We start from the raw sequence: 19,007 nt of genomic DNA, 5'->3' as shown, positions 1-19,007 counted from the left end.
TTTGTTGGAAAATTTTTAATCACAGTCTCAATTTCAGTGCTTGTGATTGGTCTGTTTATATTTTCTCTTTCTTCCTGGTTCAGTCTCGGAAGGTAGTACTTTTCTAAGAATTTGTCCATTTCTTCCAGGTTATCCATTTTATTGGCATATAGTTGCTTGTAGTAATCTCTCATGATTCCTTGTATTTCTGCAGTGTCAGTAGTTACTTCACCTTTTTCATTTCTAATTCTATTGATTTGAGTCTTCTCCCTCTTTTTCTTGATGAGTCTAGCTAATGGTTTATCAATTTTGTTTATCTTCTCAAACCAGCTTTTAGTTTTATTGATCTTTGCTATTGTTTCCTTCATTTCTTTTTCACTTATTTCTGATCTGACCTTTATGATTTCTTTCCTTCTGCTAACTTTGGGTTTCTTTTTTCTTCTTCTTTCTCTAATTGCTTTGGGTGTAATATGAGGTTGTTTATTTGAGATTTTTCTTGTTTCTTGAGGTAGGATTGTATTGCTATAAACTTCCCTCTTAGAACTGCTTTTGCTGCATCCCATGGGTTTTGGGTCATCGTGTTTTTATTGTCATTTTTTTCTAGGTATTTTTTGATTTCCTCTTTGATTTCTTCAGTGATCTCTTGGTTATTCAGTAGTGTATTGTTTAGCCTCCATGTGTTTGTATTTTTTACAGATTTATTCCTGTAATTGATGTCTAGTCTCATAGCGTTGTGGTCGGAAAAGATACTTGATATGATTTCAATTTTCTTAAATTTACCAAGGCTTGATTTGTGATTCAGGATATGATCTATCCTGGAGAATGTTCCATGAGCACTTGAGAAGAAAGTGTATTCTGTTGTTTTTGGATGGAATGTCCGATAAATATCAATTAAGTCCACCTTGTTTAATGTATCATGTAACGCTTGTGTTTCCTCATTTATTTTTATTTTGGATGATCTGTCCGTTTGTGAAAGTGGGGTGTTAAAGTCCCCTACTATGATTGTGTTACTGTTGATTTCCCCTTTTATGGCTGTTAGCATTTCCCTTAAGTATTGAGGTGCTCTTATGTTGGGTGCATAAATATTTACAATTGTTATATCTTCTTCTTGGATTGATCCCTTCCAAAGAAGAGTCCTTCTTTGTCTCTTGTAATAGTGTTTATTTTAAAGTCTATTTTGTCTGATATGAGAATTGCTACTCCAGTTTTCTTTTGATTTCCATTTGCATGGAATATCTTTTTCCATCCCCTCACTTTCAGCCTGTACATATCCCTAGGTCTGAAGTGGGTCTCTTGTAGACAGCATATATATGGGTCTTGTTTTTGTATCCATTCAGCCAGTCTATGTCTTTTGGTTGGAGCATTTAATCCATTTACATTTAAGGTAATTATTGATATGTATGTTCCTATTACCATATTCTTAGTTGTTTTGGGTTTGTTATTGTAGGTCTTTTCCTTCTCTTGTGTTTCCTGCCTAGAGAAGTTCCTTTAGCATTTGTTGTAAAGCTGGTTTGGTGGTGCTGAATTCTCTTAGCTTTTGCTTGTCTGTAAAGGTTTTAATTCCTCCATCGAATCTGAATGAGATCTTTGTTGGGTAGAGGAATCTTGGTTGTAGGTTTTTCCCTTTCATTACTTTAAATATGTCCTGCCACTCACTTCTGGTTTGCAGAGTTTCTGCTGAATGATCAGCTGATAACCTTATGGGGATTCCCTTGTATGTTATTTGTTGTTTTTCCCTTGCTGCCTTTAATATTGTTTTCTGTATTTAATTTTTGATAGTTTGATTAATATTTGTCTTGGCGTGTTTCTCCTTGGATTTATCCTGTATGGGACTCTGTGCTTCCTGGACTTGATTAACTATTTCCTTTCCCATATTAGGCAAGTTTTCAACTATAATCTCTTCAAATATTTTCTCAGTCCCTTTCTTTTTCTCTTCCTCTTCTGGGACCCCTATAATTCGAATGTTGGTGCATTTAATGTTGTCCCAGAGGTCTCTGTGACTGTCCTCAATTCTTTTCATTCTTTTTTCTTTATTCTGCTCTGCGGTAGTTATTTCCACTATTTTATCTTCCAGGTCACTTTCTGTTCTTCTGCCTGCATTATTCTACTATTGATTCCTTCTAGAGAATTTTTAATTTCATTTATTGTGTTGTTCATCATTGTTTGTTTGCCCTTTAGTTCTTCTAGGTCCTTGTTAAACGTTTCTTGTACTTTCTCCATTCTATTTCCAAGATCTTGGATCATCTTTACTATCATTACTCTGAATTCTTTTTCAGGTAGACTGCCCATTTCCTCTTCATTTTTTTGGCCTAGTGGGTTTTTATGTTGCTCCTTCATCTGTGTGTTTCTCTGTCTTCTCATTTTGCTTAACTTACTGTGTTTGGGGTCTCCTTTTCACAGGCTGCAGGTTCATAGTTCCCATTGTTTTTGGTGTCTTCCCCCAGTGGCTAAGGTTGGTTCAGTGGGTTGTGTAGTCTTCCTGGTGCCGGGGACTAGTGCCTTTGTTCTGGTGGATGAGGCTGGATCTTGTCTTTCTGGTGGGCAGGACCACGTCCGGTGGTGTGTTTTAGGGTGTCTGTGACCTTATTATGATTTTAGGCAGCCTCTCTGCTAATGTGTGGGGTTGTGTTCCTTTCTTGCTAGTTGTCTGGCATAGGGTGTCCAGCACTGTAGCTTGCTGGTCGTTGAGTGGAGCTGGGTCTTAGCGTTGAGATGGAGATCTCTGGAAGAGCTTCTGCCATTTGATATCACGTGGAGCCGGGAGGTCTCTGGTGGACCAATGTCCTGAACTTGGTTCTCCCATCTCAGAGGCACAGGCCTGACACCCAGCCAGACCACAAAGACACTGTCAGCCACACGGCTCAGAAGAAAAGGGAGAAAAAAAGAAAGAAAGAAAGAAAAAAATAATATAAAATAAAATAAAGTTATTAAAATAAAAAATTAAAAATTATTAAAAAGAAAAGAATTAAAAAGGAAAAAAAAGAAAGAAGAGAGCAATGAAACCAAAAAACAAATCCATCAATGATAACAAGCGCTAAAAACTATACTTAAAAAAAAAAAAGAAAAAAAATTGGACAGAGAGAACCCTAGGACAAATGGTAAAAGCAATGCTATACAGACAAAATCACACTAGGAAGCATACATACACACACTCACAAAAAGAGAAATAGCAAAAAAATACATATATTGTTGCTCCCAAAGTCCACCGCCTCAATTTTGGGGTGACTCGTTGTTTATTCAGGTATTCCACAGTTGCAGGGCTCATCAAGTTGATTATGGAGATTTAATCCTCTGCTCCTGAGGCTGCTGGGAGAGATTTCCCTTTCTCTTCTTTGTTCACGCAGCTCCTGGGGTTCAGCTTTGCATTTGGCCCTGCCTCTGCATGTAGGTCACCTGAGGGCATCTGTTCCCCGCTCAGACAGCACAGGGTTAAAGTAGCAGCTGCTTAGGGGGATCTGGTTCACTCAGGCCGGGGCGAGGGAGGGGTACGGATGCGGGGCAAGCCTGCAGCAGCAGAGGCCGGCGTGACGTTGCGGCAGCCTGAAGCGCGCCATGCGTTCTCCCGGGGAAGTTGTCCCTGGATCACGGGACCCTGGCAGTGGCATGCTGCACAGGCTCCCAGGAGGGGAGGTGTGGATAGTGACCTGTGCTTGCACACAGGCTTCTTGGTGGCTACAGCGGTAGCCTTAGCATTTCATGCCCGTCTCTGGGGTCCGCGCTGATAGCTGCGGCTCACATCCATCTCTGGAGCTCATTTAGGCGGTGCTCTGAACCCCCTCTCCTCACGCACCCCGAAACAATGGTCTCTTGCCTCTTAGGCAGTTCCAGACTTTTTCCCAGACTTCCTCCCGGCCAACTGTGGTGCACTAGCCCCCTTCAGGCTGTGTTTGCGCAGCCAACCCCAGTCCTCTCCCTGGGTTCTGACCTCCAAAGCCCGAGCCTCAGCTCCCAGCCCCCGCCTGCCCCGGTGGGTGAGCAGACAAGCCTCTCGGGCTGGTGAGTGCTGGTCGGCACTGATCCTCCTTGCGGGCATCTCTCCGCTTTGCCCTCCACACCCCTGTTGCTGCCTTCTCCTCCGTGGCTCCGAAGCTCCCCCCACCCACACCCCTGTCTCCGCCAGTGAAGGGGCTTCCTAGTATGTGGAAAATTTTCTTCCTTCACAGCTCCCTCCCAGAGGTGCAGGTCCCATCACTATTCTTTTGTCTCTGTTTTTCCTTTTTTCTTTTGCCCTGCCCAGGTACGTGGGGAGTTTCTTTCCTTTTGGGAAGTTTGAGGTCTTCTACCAGCGTTCAGTAGGTGTTCTGTAGGAGTTGTTCCACATGTAGATGTATTTCTGATGTATTTGTGGGGAGGAAGGTGATCTCCATGTCTTACTCTTCCGCCATCCTGAAGGTCTCCAAAATGATACAAGTTTTTAAATACCAACATAAAAAGTCTATGTAAAGGTGCCAGATACTTATGCGGTAAGAAAAGCCAAAGAATTTGTGCAAAAGTATGTTTCTTACTGCCTTCTATCTAAATAAACACTGCTGAGCAGTTTATAAAGACTAGAAAATTCCATCCATGAAACCTACATATTTTATGTAGACGTTCATGAAAAACAACCTGCATGTGATATCAGAGTCCACCTCTGAGGAACAAAATCACTAACTGGAGAAGATATCTGCACCTCTATGTTCACTGCAGCGTTATTCACAATAGCCAAGATGTGGAAACAACCTAAGTGTCTGTTGACAGATGAATAGAAAAAGAAGTGTGGTTTAAAATATTACTCTGCCATAAAAAGAATGAAATCTTGCCATTTGTGACAACATGGATCGAAATTGATGGCATTATGCTAGGCGAAAAAAAGTCATACAGAGTAAGACAAGTATTGTATGCTCTCACTTATATGTGGAATATAAAGAAACAAAAACAAAAACAAACTGAAAAATCACATTCATTACCAGATGTGGAGAGAGGGAGAATTAAATGAAGGCAATCAAATGGTACAAACTTCCAGTTATAAGACACATAAGTACTAGGGATGTAACGTACACCCCCATAGTTATGGGATGTACTACAGTTACATTGCTGTATGATATCTATGAAAGCTGTTAAGAGAATAAATTCTAAGAGTTCTCATTAGAAGGAAAAAATATTTTTTTCTTTCTTTTTTTGTATCTATATGAGATGATAGATGTTAACTAAACTTATTGCAATAATCATTTCACAATATATATGTCAAACCATTAGGTTGTGTACCTTAATTTTTATACAGTAATGTATGCCAATTATATCTCAATAAAACTGGGAAAGAAAAGAGTCTACATTTAACACAGCCTTCAAAAGGAAAATAAGAAAACAGTCATTTTTTTCTGAGTAATATGAGACATTAGAGAGAGGTGCGACTCTAAATGACCCCTTCACTTCAGGAAAAAAAATTTTTTTTCAAATGTAAACTCCACATTGGATGATCAGAATCAAGACTAAAAGAAACTCTTTGTAGTTATTTATATGGAGGCAACATCTTTGGAGAACACAGTTTTATGCAAGTGAAGATTAGCTTTTGCAATCATTTATGAATTCATTTCATTGTACGTGTAGCAATGGATATAGTTATGATTTTCAGTTCATCTTGACAAATATTTACTGAGGTTACCCGGTACTGTGATATGCCTAGAGAGAAATGACACATCAAGGAGAAATAGAATCTTGAAAGGAATGTGTGGTAATGAATACAAATGTGGGAGACTGGATTAAGCATTGGTTAAAGAGTCTTAGAAGTGAATAAACTGAGTTTGAAGCATGATGTTTGAAATGTTAACGTGTCATACAACTTGTGTTACCTAATAATAAGTTGTAAATGCAAATACTGAGCTCACAAAATGGCAAGGACTAGAGATACACATTTGGGATTGTTTGCACACACTAATTAAAACCAAATGAATGAATGAGATGGCCAAAGAATACATAAAAATAAGGGGACCATGGAAAGAACCTCAGGAAACACCTACACTCATGGGGAGGAGAAAGCCAGGCTACTGAAGGAAACTGAGAGAACTGCTAGAGACAGAGGAAAATTATGTGCCTTGTGGCTGAAGCAACAGGTAGGGTGATTCTAAAACGCCAAATGAGGCAAAGAGGATATGGAGGCATTTCAGTGATTAAAGGATTTTGGATTTTCTTATGGGAACACTGAAGACCTTGGCGAAATCAGCAGTATAGCAGAGGTGGCAGCAGGTGAAAGTACAGGCCTAGTTTCTGGCGTATGGTTTCTAAACCAAGGATTTGCTGGTGTAAGGTTTCTAAACCAAGGATTCAGTGGAGGATGAAATGGAAGAATAAAGTATATAATAATATAATTGATAAAGAAATGTCCTGGAGATGGCAGGAAAGCATAGATGGCTCCGTGTGTTTATGAAGAGGTCACAGAATTTGTTTTAGTTGAGAGAACACTCATGCTTAAAATTTCCCATCCCTTCATTCATCTCATTACCTTATTTCACCACAATATATGCCAGGAACAGTTCTAGGTGCTTTACATATATTAACCCATTTGTTCCTCACAACAATCCTGTAAAGTAATTTATCTTAACTCCATTTTACAGATGTAGAAACGGAAGCATGGAGACATTAAACACCTCAGAGTCAGACACACGTAAACACTGGAGTTTTTCTGATTTCAATATCATGCCCTTAGCAACTACGCTCTTTTACTACACATTAAGCTAGTTTGAGCTCAAATACTTACCTGTTCCGAGAAACAGAACATGGTATCTACCATCGGCAGCATTCACTCGATCCACAGCTATTTTTGTGTACTTGTAGTCAGTGCCTGTACGAACAATCAAAGGCCTTCTGTGGATTGGGTAGATGGAATTGTACATGAGAGGGTGGTTCCGAATAAAAGTGACAACATCATCCGGGAACTCCTTGGTGGTTCGCATATTGGGTGTAAATGCTCCTCCTGGGCACTAAAAAAAATTTTTTAAGGGACTAAGTTAATATAATAGTGGCTTTATTTTAATAATAATCAAAAAACCTCTATTTTTCAAATTACTTAGAAGCTCAAGCTGTTGTAAGTGTATTTGCTACCGATTAAGGAGAAAACTGCATGACTATGCATAGTACTATCTGTAGAAAATGAACATACAAGGTGTATAATTTGGTCATTTAAATAGGCTAAGTCCACTTATCCTGCACTGTTTGTTTTCAGAGGGGAGCTGACACCATTTGGTATATGATATAAATTTTCACCCTTCTCATCCATCACTTTTCTATTTCTTATTCTGTGCCAGGTCCAGTGTTGTTAGAAAAAAAAATCTTGTGGATATAATCTAATGCTGCTACTGGCTAAAATAAATTAGATTATCATTATCAAATTCAATCAGAACTCTAACCTGAGAGAATTTTATTCTATCTGATCCCCTCTCCCAAAAGAGGGCTCTCCGAAGTTGGAGCTTGGATTGGATATGGTAAACTAGACCTTATAATTTCCCTCTGGAAAACACTCCAGTGATTTCCATTACTCTCAGAATAAAATCCCAACAGCTTAGCATGGCTATAAGCCCCTGAATGTCTGGCCTGCATCTGCATCTACCCCTCCCATAGTTCTTGCTCTTCCTGAGCCTCAAGCCAGCTCCCACTCCAGGACCTTGGCACTTGTTCCATGGTTTTCTCTGTTGGCTCATTCAGTTCTCAGTTCAACAGTTACTTCCTTAAAGGTGATGACACATACAAAAATAGCTGCCCATCGCCATCTCCACTCTCTATCTCCTTAGCTTGCTTTATTTTTCTTCACAGCTCTATTTACCTGTATGTAATATATTTGTTGCTTATATCTTTATTGTCTGTTTCTTCCTCTACAATGTAAGCTGTGAATTAGTCTTAACTGGGTATATTTTGTTCATGATTTCACCCTCAGACCTAAAATAAAGCTGAAGAATATTAAATATTCCACAAAGAGTAGCTGAATGAGTGAATTACTCTATTATATCTGGCATCCAATTTCGGTGCAGGGGCTGCATGAACCAGGCGCCTCAGTTCTGGGGAGGAGAGGAGAGATTCAGAGCATCAAGTTTAAAGGGGCAGAGAGAAAGCAGTAATGAGATCTAAAAATGACTGCTGGACAGTTTCAGCATTTCTGGAAAGGAAGCATGACAAGGGCTTCTGAGAAGAGGATTCCATTTACAGAGCATCTGAGGCCAAACTCATGGGTAGGCTGGGAGGTGCTGAAGCTTGGAACTTAAACACACTCACTAATAGGAGCTGAGTGTTAAGTTATATGAGCAACATGTAAGCTTTTAACACATACAAACATTATTTGTCTAACCCTGTTAAACACTGTCAATACCTCTACTTTCAGAAACAAAAATACTTGGTCATTTTTTTTTAAAACAAAAGCACTACTGTTCTAGCTTTCATTTATCCTCTTTAGAGAGGTACAAAGTGAAAGGAAAGCAACAAAGCAAACTTCCGGTTCAATAGCAATGGGTACAGCATCTGTGGTGAATAGCAAGATGTGATGGGGACAGTAATAAAAGGAAAATTATAGCTCATTCGACAGTGGCAATGAACACTTATTTCTAGTTGACTGCTCCTATGCAGGAATATAAGCCTAGCGTGGCCATATTCCAACAGAAGATAGAAATGTGGAATTTTATGTGAAATCTGCCAAAATTTTAATGTTGACTCAATGAAAAAAAAAGAAAAACAGCTTTAGGGACCAAACAAAACATGGCAATTTCTGGGTTAAATCCATGCAACAGCTGACCTACAATGTCACTGCCTCTGGGCCAGTGTTGCCAGGCAGTCCTACGTTTGCAAATAAGTCTCAGCAGATTATGAATGTGCTCTCACTCATTTGAACTGTATCATCCTGAATGCAATTTTTAGACTAACTTTGACCAGTTAACATTACTAGAATTTTTTTCTAGGACAAGTAAATATAGTTCTCTTTTTGTAGAAAGGCATAAGGAGCAATTAAATGACTTCACTGAAGAGAGATAATGAGACAAGTAATAAAACTAAGCTTCTCATTCATTATCCCATTAAGTAGACTTTCATCTGGGGTTCATATGCTTTTCTTTTAGGAAGAAGTATTATATTTATGCATGTTTATAAATTGCCTAAAAGACCAAATGAGGACAAAAAATTCCATGTGAGGGTATTCTAAACCGATGGGTGTGTCCCATACTTCTGAAAAGTGTAGTATTATGGGTTTTTTCTACCCTCATTCCTCACACAAAGTGGAAAACGGGAAATACATTGCTCACTGAATGAAAACATGGAAAGAACAAATGCATGGGCAATTTAAATAGTTCCAGTCCTTCATAAAACACCACTAATGATGGTCTACTAAGCTGAGATATCTCCTTAAATATTTGCAAGTATTCTCATTTGTAAGTTCCAGAAAGATCCAAAGTTAGCATATATTACTAGGCAATTTATACAATTTCCAGTTAGCAATGATTTTCATGAGTGATAAGCTTATTAAATTGTAAGTGTCTAGTTTCTGGGTTTTACTTAATAGTAGTAGAAATTTAGATAAAAATTACGTTCAGTTGCTCAAAACCATAGTTATTAAATAGGTAACCCAAATAAATCAACTCAAATCAATTATTTTATATTCATTCAAATGTTCTCCATTTGGGACTTTTGTTTTATATTCACAGTAAACTTGTTACTTAGAAACAAGTGTCTCCTAGTAAAAGTTTATTTTCAAAACTACAGAAGAATTCTTTTTGACAATAATTAATTTTTCCATTGATTCATGGCATAAAGCTTGCAGATAAGACACAGAATGAGTGACAGTGATGGAGACAAGAACAAAAATTGATTACCCTTTGCAGACTTTCCATCTGGAACTGTGAGTTTGCTCAGTATAAAACTGCCAAGTATAAATAAGATGTGATTAACATATCCCTCACCTTGTGATATATGAAAGCCTGTGTACTGAAACCTCAAGATAATATAACACCCACGTGCTACCATAAAATAAAGCCTTTGTCCATTAATTGGGCTGTTGTCTCATTCTTTTTTTTTTTTTTTTTTTTTAAATATTATTTATTTATTTATTTATATTTTTGGCTGTGTTGGGTCTTCGTTTCTGTGTGAGGGCTTTCTCTAGTTGTGGCAAGCGGGGGGCCACTCTTCATCGCGGTGCGCGGGCCTCTCACCGTCGCGGCCTCTCTTGTTGCGGAGCACAGGCTCCAGACGCGCAGGCTCAGTAGTTGTGGCTCACGGGCCCAGTTGCTCCGCGGCATGTGGGATCCTCCCAGACCAGGGCTCGAACCCGTGTCCCCTGCATTGGCAGGCAGATTCTCAACCACTGCGCCACCAGGGAAGCCCCTGTTGTCTCATTCTTAAGAAGGATAATTTTGCTCTACAAATAGTCATTAAGTAATTTTGGTTAAACTTCTCCTTTAAGTGTTTGCTTTTCTCCAGTTCTAGCTTCTGTTTATCAAGTGGTGATAAGCACTCCTTTTTTGAGTAAAGACATTTTAAGTGTTTTGATTACTAAAGTTCTAAGTGAAATGCAGGAACAATAAGAATGCCATGTTAAGGAAGTATGACAAATTTCCTTCCTATTCTCAGGTATTCTTGAGCATCTGCTCCTAATCCACTCACCCATTTATACTAGTTTTCAGCATTAATATATTCACATATTAATTCATATGTCAATTCTTTGGACAGCTTTTATTCAAAATGCTTTTTGATGTGCCCAGTTGGGGACTTAAGAATAGGGAGCTACCATTGTCTTCTAGACACAAGTGTTCTAGTAAGGAAGATGGACATATTCAAAGTAAAATAACAATTGAGACATATAATTTAAGATAAATATAAAATAAATAACAGAATTTGGTTCATGATCAATAAGAGCCAATATTTTTTAAATGAATTTAGAATAGTAGAGAACTTAAGGCTGCCAGAATTAGTGAAGAGGTTTAGAGATTAAAAAAAATAAAAAGAGTTTGGAATATTTAGGGAACTATAAATCCTGGGGCAATCCTGAATCACAGAGCACAAAGTGAAAGAAAGAGGTAGGAGTTGAGGCTAAAGACAGGTAACAGAAAATAAATGCAAAACTATTCACAGAAGGAGTGACTGGCATGTTCAAAAGGAGCTTGACCTAACACTTGAAGGACAAGTGGTATATGGATAAATAAATGGACATAAATAAATGATATTCTAGAATCCGGGCTAGTTTCTAGCATTGGTCTTTGAAACTTGTGTTCGGAGAGAAATTGATCTTATGTTTAAACCCTTGGTAATCTAGGCCTTTTATTTAAAGCCCAAAGAATTACAAAGTTGAAGACTTGTATTTATGCACCAGCTGGCCCTCATCTTCCCTGTACTTATCCTCCGCGACTTAAAACAGCTCTTTGTTCCAGTCCTACTAGCCCATGCAGAGCTTCTAGGATTCACTTATTAATTTCTGTCTTTGCTTTGTAATGTATGCAGTAACCTTTGCCTGAAACATCCCTCCTTACTTATCCAAATTATCCACATCAACTACCCTTCAGGCCCAGCTCAATCTCATATATTTTTATATGCCTTTTCAAACAGCGCTGTCCCATGACGACCTCTTTTTTCTCTAGACTTCAATAATATTTATTGTCTGCTTTATTCATATGTCTTGAATAATTATGTGAAACAATATGTAATTAACTTTTCATGCCTATATGCCTCATGTGTTCAATTTTATTGTAAACTTTGCTAACTATGTTTTAAAATGTCTATGAGGAATAAAAATGCTTCTAATGTAAGAACAACCAAAAGATGCTTTGAACATGATCCATATAGTTAGTGGTCCCAAGAAAAAGGGAAACTATTTTGCTGGCAATTTTGTCAGGATCATGAATTTTCTGTGTTCTTTTGCTGCACCAGGTTGTAGACCTGTTCAAAGCACGGTGATTGAAGCAGATGGTTCTGGTCCAGGTATAAACAGATGTTAAAACTGAAGACTTTTGTGAGGTTCTGCTTTAACAGTATAGTATAAGCAAACACAATCTTCTACAGAAGCTTAAACATGTTGTATCAGAATAATGTAATATGTTAGCTCAGCCACAGAGAGAATCTGCAGTCCTTGGCTGCCCTTTGCAACATACCAAAGGTGTCTTGTTTCTTCCACAAACTTGTATTACTTATGGAAAAACATTATGACACAATTGGCAGGCTTCTTCCTACTGACTTGGGCTTGCTAGTTGGGAGTCTGTTAACACAGCTATCAATGCTGCTTTAAAAGAAGCACCTACCAGGAACATTAGAATGAGGGTATAGGATTTCTGCCAGTGTCATTTCTCTAAGAATCCAGTCATATATTTATGAGGTTGACCTGGCAACTGGACTACTGTATAGGGAAATAAAGTATGGCGATCATAGTTGATCCTACATTGGGAGGCTTCAGAGGCAACATTCTTAACCCTAGAGAAAAAGAATGCTTTGGGTCAATTGGCTGTAGGCCTTCTGGCTACATGAAGGTGATATTAAACCTTAGAAGCCCAAGAAAGAGACAGTTACTGGCCACTCTGAGTCAGAGAGCTGACTTCATGGTGTTTTGCTCAGTGAAGGGTGGAGGAACTGCATCTTCAGGGAGGTATGTTTTTCCAGGAGCAGTTCCAGAGGTCATTCCTCCACCCAGCCTCTTTTATTCCCTAAGGATTACTCATCTGACAATTTTTTTTTTTTTTTTTTTAATTTAAAGGAGTTGCTCTGGTCTCAGCACCAGATGTAAGAAACCACATTATAGAAATATGTCTCAAGTACTGACTACTCACTCCCTTTTTTCATGGAGTCTCCTCCAGATGTGTGTCACTAAGCCCTGGCTTATGTCACACTGCTTTGGAACAGGAAAATATGTTTATTCTTAGGAGTTAAGAAATAGTGAAAAGTGGGACTGTTTGCAGAATTTTCTAATTTAGCGTTGGTTTATATTGTTTTCCTAAAAATGATTTATCTAGTCTCACATTTTATGTAGGATAATTGCCATTCAACATGAGTGTCCTTCTCAGAGTCCTTTTGAGCTGCCATTGGGTGAAGAGTCTTATGAGGCAGTGCGGGACCAGGGAGTGCTTTTCTTTAGGGGAAAAACCCTGATTTGTAACATCTGCCAATTTCCATGGTGTAGTACTCCCACCATGGCTGATTTCCAGTTGCTACTGTGATGTCCTTAATTGAGATGAGGTGAACACAATCTCTTCTTGCCAGCCAGGTACAAGCTAACTCCAGCACACACTCATTGAGGCTCTGAGGCCTTGAACCCTGATTCAATGAGTGTGGCTCTCTTTTATCTGTATCTGAGAGGTTTCTCTTAAGGTTTTATTTGGAGGAAATGGAATTTTATTCAGTTTACAAATCAATTGCTCCTGTACTAATCCCATATATATTTTGTTCAAAAGAATAACTGATGAAAGCATATATAATCACAACCGCCTCTTAATTTGCTGATTTAAGATGAAGCAATGACTTGGTCAAATTCAAATAGCAAGCAATTCTCAAAAATATGACAAATCTTTGGATATTTTATCAGTGAATCATTTGAAAATACACGAACTACATTCAATGAAATAATGAGAGCCTTCAGTTATGATGGAATTTGAAAGTTACTCAGCTTCCCCTTTGCTTTCCCTTCTCCTATGTAAACCCTGCTTCTTATCCAACACACTCCAACTTGAGGTACCCTAAGATGGATATATCTGTTGACTTCTTTTCCTTGTGTGGTACCAAATAATTAAATGTTTCTTCCATCTTCTGTTGAGCTATAAGCATCAAAGTGAAATCATTTAAAAGGAGAAGGTAATTCTATGGTTAAGACTTTGTTGCCAGCCGTGATTAACTGCAACTTTTTAAAACAATTCTTTCCTGGATAAGTAGCAATTCTGATAATCTTTCCAAAATTAATTAAAAGTTAATTGTTCTAATAAAATACATATCAATGACTAATCTTTGAGCTTCCTAGCCAGGGAACCAAACCTGAGCCCTTTTAATTTTGAATAAACATGTTCTTTACAGGCTTAGCACACTTTTTTCTATTTTTAAAAAATCTGACAGCAGTATACTTTAAAATGATGAGAAAACAAAGGAGCAAATAATGCATCGCAAAGAAACCCTAATAATAACACAAAACTAAAGTGAATCAACAGTAAAAATTACGAGGAATGAATGTCTGAAAGCATGTTGACAAAGGGGATTTCATATTCAAATAAAAAGAAAAAACATTTTAAGTAAATATTATTTCAATAAATATCCTTCAATTTAAAAAAAATCATTCTTTACTTCCCTCCAACCCAATTTATAAATATAACCTTACTTTATGAAATGCAAGGATATAAGAGAATTATATTCCTCTTGGTCAGTTGTGTAACATCTCCTCTCAATCAGTGTGTTGTATGATATTTTACAGAGACAGAAACTAATCAATATTTTAGAATGCAATGCAGCACTATTATGGTCCAAATTAAAAACAAATAGTAAGACTGTGATCATTGTCCTAGAAAAACTCAGTTCCAATCTGCCAGTGCACTGTCTGTAACTTCAGCTGGAAAAGGTAGTTTACAATGTATCCCTTAATACTACAATGTTGCAAGACATGGTTATATTTGTATGCCTCAAAACTTTATAAATATTTTATGTGAATTACATCACTTTCATTGTCATTACTTGCTCACACATACCATTTTATTTCTTTGAGAAATACACACAACGTATAATTTTTAACTAAATATATCCCTAAAATTGAAATATCTCCACATAATTTATCTCTAAACTAATTCTCACATGATTATTCTTTCATTAAAGTAGATGAGATTCCTTAATATAAGGAAGGATTGTGAAAAGCAACTAGCATTCAAATTCTTAGGCTGCCTCCAGAATGTTAACACTTTCCAAGCTATGGTTTTTATGCCAGTAAAATTAGGAAAATATCTCTTCCCTATCTAACATATCCAGCTGTCTTGAAATACAAATGAGATTTTATTATCAATAGCACTTAGAAAAAATTGTACAGAAAGCTGTAACATATATATTTTTAAAATCCCAAATCTAAGAACTTGTGAGCTGAAAAATTATAATGAGTATACCAGTAGGTCTATAGTTGTATTTAATAAACATCAGCATTATATTCATATCTTAGTAACTTATACTTTTTAAAAAAGTAAAATAACAAAGAAAGTTTCCTGGATACTTACAGTTCCAGGGCGAGGATAAGGAATTCTACCCTGGTAGGAAATCAGCTGATGATTGGGCCCTTCTTTGTGGGCAAAAGGCCCATTAAACACAGTCTGTATATCAGATAAATGATACACACACACTGCTGATCCTTTAAAAACTGAGCTAAAAAAGAAAATAGAAAAATATTAATTGTCTTATTTTTAAAATTTAAATACAATTTAAAAAATAAATGGTAAAATTTGTGATAAGTTGATGTAATTCATCATGGAAAAGTTGAATGTTATGGTACACATTGTAAAAAACTAAAAAACTTCTACTGTTTTGAAATAAGCCATTGATATGAAAAGCATCAAAACATTTAGTTCACCCATGCTGGTAGTAGACAATAAGTTATAGAAAAGTACTCAATGTACTTGTCCTAAATATAGAACAAGACAAAGAAATTTCCAACTGGTTTATCTTGCAGAAGATATTAAACAAAAAGTGAATTGATGATTTATTAAAAAATATGATTTGAATTCTAAATCAGTATCAACATAACCTATCATAGTTTACCTCACAGAAATAAATCTCATTAATAAGAGAACACTGTATCTCTTTGTCTTTAGATTATTTCAATGTGAGAGTATTCTTACAATGCTGTCCTAAATAGTAGTTGGAGAAATTGTTGTAAACTTTCCCTGTTACTCTGCTGTAAACAACAGAGTCCAAAAAAGATTCCTTAAATTATGTTTAGTCAATAAATTCTCATCAAGTTTATTTGGATGCATACTGAAAACTATTTCCATTGTCACTAGGCAGACTGACTGAAACCAACATTTTTCTGAATCACATATTTCTCTTAAATTAGATGCCTAATGGGAAACTTAGATGCCCACTTGAGAAAACTTGAGAAAACCAAGATATATTATTAATCATTAGCATTAATAGTCAGAAATGACAAAATTTTTTCTATGTTAAAGTTATTGGTGTTGGGAAACACAGAACTAGGGAGACACAGAAACTAGGGAAATATTTTTTTGAGACAAACATTTTCTTCTTAAGAATTTGGTTCTTTTTGCTTCGTTCAATTCTTTGTGAGTTAAATCAAGACTATTTCCTTTGTTAAAACAGGAGTTAAACTCATCCTGAAAGACATCTTTTTAGATATCTTATAGGGCAAAGTAAATATGATTTATAATCAATATCCCTGTGATATTCTTTTACTGTGAATGGCTCATTACAGTTTACAATTTTACCATGTTTCCCCCACTAGAGAAGAATGGTAAAATCTTTAGATTTTCATTTTGTAGTTGACTGTCTGATGAAAAGGACATTCTGAATTGGCCATATCACAACTGGAGTATTGTGCTGAATTCTGAATAACATTCCTGGTGTAAAATGAGTACACAGGAATACACACAGGAAAGAATGAGAATATGCTGAACTGTCTTGAAATACATGATAATTGGGATTGGGCATTCCAGATAAATTAGAAAACAAAGCTATTTTCAAATATCTAAAATACTGTCACATGGAACATGAAAACTGGTTTAGTGCGTTGATAGTTATCACTTTAGATTGCTATTGAAATAAAAATTATAATAGAAATGCCAAGAGTTTTATTTGCATCATGAGTCTTCAAATTATTTCCTTAAAACAATATAGCTTATGTACATTATCCCTGCATTGTAGTTTATATTTTCTTTTCTTTGAGAAAAATAGCATATAATCATTATAAATACCTCATACAAAACTATTTTGAAACTCTGAGTTCAGCTTAAATATATTTTAGTAATCAGGCAAAAGTAATAAAATGAGAGAGTTACATCCTAAGTGTTAAGTAAAATTAAAGAGTTGAAAAGAACGTTTTTATAATAATTACTATTACTTAATAAAGTTTATTGTTTAACTCATACAATGTAATTGTTTAATAATTACCTTGATGTTGTAAAAATGCCATACACTAGTGTTGTCCTTGGGTTATCAGCTTCCAGCAGAAACACATCCTCTATAAAAGGGAAATATCAATTTTTTAAGATTCCCAAATATTTAAAAAATTTATCCTAAGAAATCATTTCAACTACGAAAAGTATTATTCAGAAAGATATTCCTGCAGCATCATGATAATTTGACAGCAACTAAATGATAAGCACATGGTAAAGTAAATTAAATAAAATGTTATACAAACACTTATGGAAACTATGCTAATGAAATAATATTAAATAGAAAAGACACAATGGTATTTAATATGGACCAGAACCATGTAAACCTTAAAACTATACATCAGAATACAATAAGAAGATTACCAGTGAGTGTTTCTGGTTAACAAAGCTACAGAAATTTTCCCGTTTCTTCTTTTTTCCTGAATTTTCTAAATATCCTTAATGACAATATATTACATTTTTAATTTAAAAAGTATTACAAATCTCAATTTCTTTTTAATCTAGGGTTAGAATTTGGAACATGGAAGAAAACTTTTTCACAATGACTTATAAGACTTTTTGTCCTTTAGTCAAAATTGCTAGTGATATTTTTATTTAATCAATAGTTCCCCTAACAACAAGAATTTTAAAGTATATTGAGGCAAAGGCAAAAGTATAGATCGTAAGGTGCAGTAATACATAACAGAACCTGGAAGTAAATTTCTGATAGGAAATTCCAATTAACAACCAATTGTTATGAATGCAAGAAAGATCTGGATTTAGTGGCCTTTTTGCAAGTAAGATTCTTGCTGACCAATACAAAGAAAGATGTATTTTGTTATTCACAATAAATTTAGAACCTCTTAAGCAATAAATTAATAACCACTAGTCTTTCCATAAAAGGCTGGCACTGTCTATTCTCCCTAAAAACGGGAAAGACTGAAACATTCTAAGTCACTGAAACATAAATATACTTGCAAAGAATTTGGGGGGAAATAATGAGTAACTAGGTTATAACATGAAATCATACTTAGAACTTTTTTCTAGAAAAGCTGAAATAAAAACTTGTGTTTCTATGATCAACATAATGGCTTTCTGAGGAGACCAACTGTCTATTTCAGTTATTGTAGTTGCTAGAACCAGTATTTTTTCCATATTATAATACATTTTTATTGCTTACCTCATCACCTGCCTCAGTATTTGAGACTAACCAGCATTTTATATTTTAATGGATTAAAGCAAAATAAAAGTCATTTCTAAATGGCACTTAGTAAACATGATACTATGATGTGTACCAAGTTATCCTACTGTTCGAAACATATGGACACCAAGGGGGAAAAGCATGGATGGGGGGGTGGTGGTGCTGTGATGAACTGGGAGATTGGGATTGACATGTATACACTAATATGTATAAAATAGGTAACTAATAAGAACCTGCTGTATAAAAAATAAAATTAAATTAAATTAAAAAAAAAAAAAAAGAGAACTGTTCCTTGGTAGAAAGGAATCAGATTGTCAGTCCTTATTTGACCTGGAAAGTATAACCCTCCTCATGTCACACATGCTGAGAATATTTAGTCCCAGGGTCACCAAGAAGAACTAAAACTGGAGCACAAGTCTACTTTCTACTCTGACACTTTTCCATCTAACCTCTATTCTGTCCATTAACTATAGTAAAAATATATAGCTGTATTCTCATACAAACTGATTTTAAACCAGAATATCAGAATTCAAATATATATGAAATACACATTTATTTTAGAAAAGCACAAACATATCATTACTTATATATAAATTATATAAATACCTCTCTCTTCTCTCTCTAAAACAGACACAAACACACACACAAAACACACGGATTCATATATCATGGTGGATTCAATGAACTAAATGTTTCAGCCGTGCACTTAGGGGCAAGACAGATTTAAAAAATACTTCAGGAAATTCATGAACAGTATCCAGATCATTAAT

At 36.1% G+C, this 19,007-nt stretch overlaps 1 protein-coding gene across 1 annotated transcript in view; it reads right to left on the bottom strand.

Annotated features, from left to right (window-relative positions):
• SEMA3C (semaphorin 3C) overlaps nucleotides 1-19,007 on the bottom strand; it is a 193,662-nt gene that overhangs the window by 50,034 nt on the left and 124,621 nt on the right. Inside the window, exons 10-12 of the mRNA XM_059934052.1 lie at nucleotides 17,053-17,122; nucleotides 15,150-15,294; nucleotides 6,713-6,935 (exon numbers count right to left, since the gene is read on the bottom strand). Coding sequence (XP_059790035.1) covers nucleotides 6,713-6,935; nucleotides 15,150-15,294; nucleotides 17,053-17,122 — 438 coding nt within the window. The remainder of the gene's footprint in view (nucleotides 1-6,712; nucleotides 6,936-15,149; nucleotides 15,295-17,052; nucleotides 17,123-19,007) is intronic.

This window comes from Balaenoptera ricei, chromosome 9 (assembly GCF_028023285.1).
Source record: "Balaenoptera ricei isolate mBalRic1 chromosome 9, mBalRic1.hap2, whole genome shotgun sequence".
NCBI classification, from domain to species: Eukaryota; Metazoa; Chordata; class Mammalia; order Artiodactyla; family Balaenopteridae; genus Balaenoptera; species Balaenoptera ricei.
This window is presented reverse-complemented; position numbering and strand designations above follow the sequence as displayed.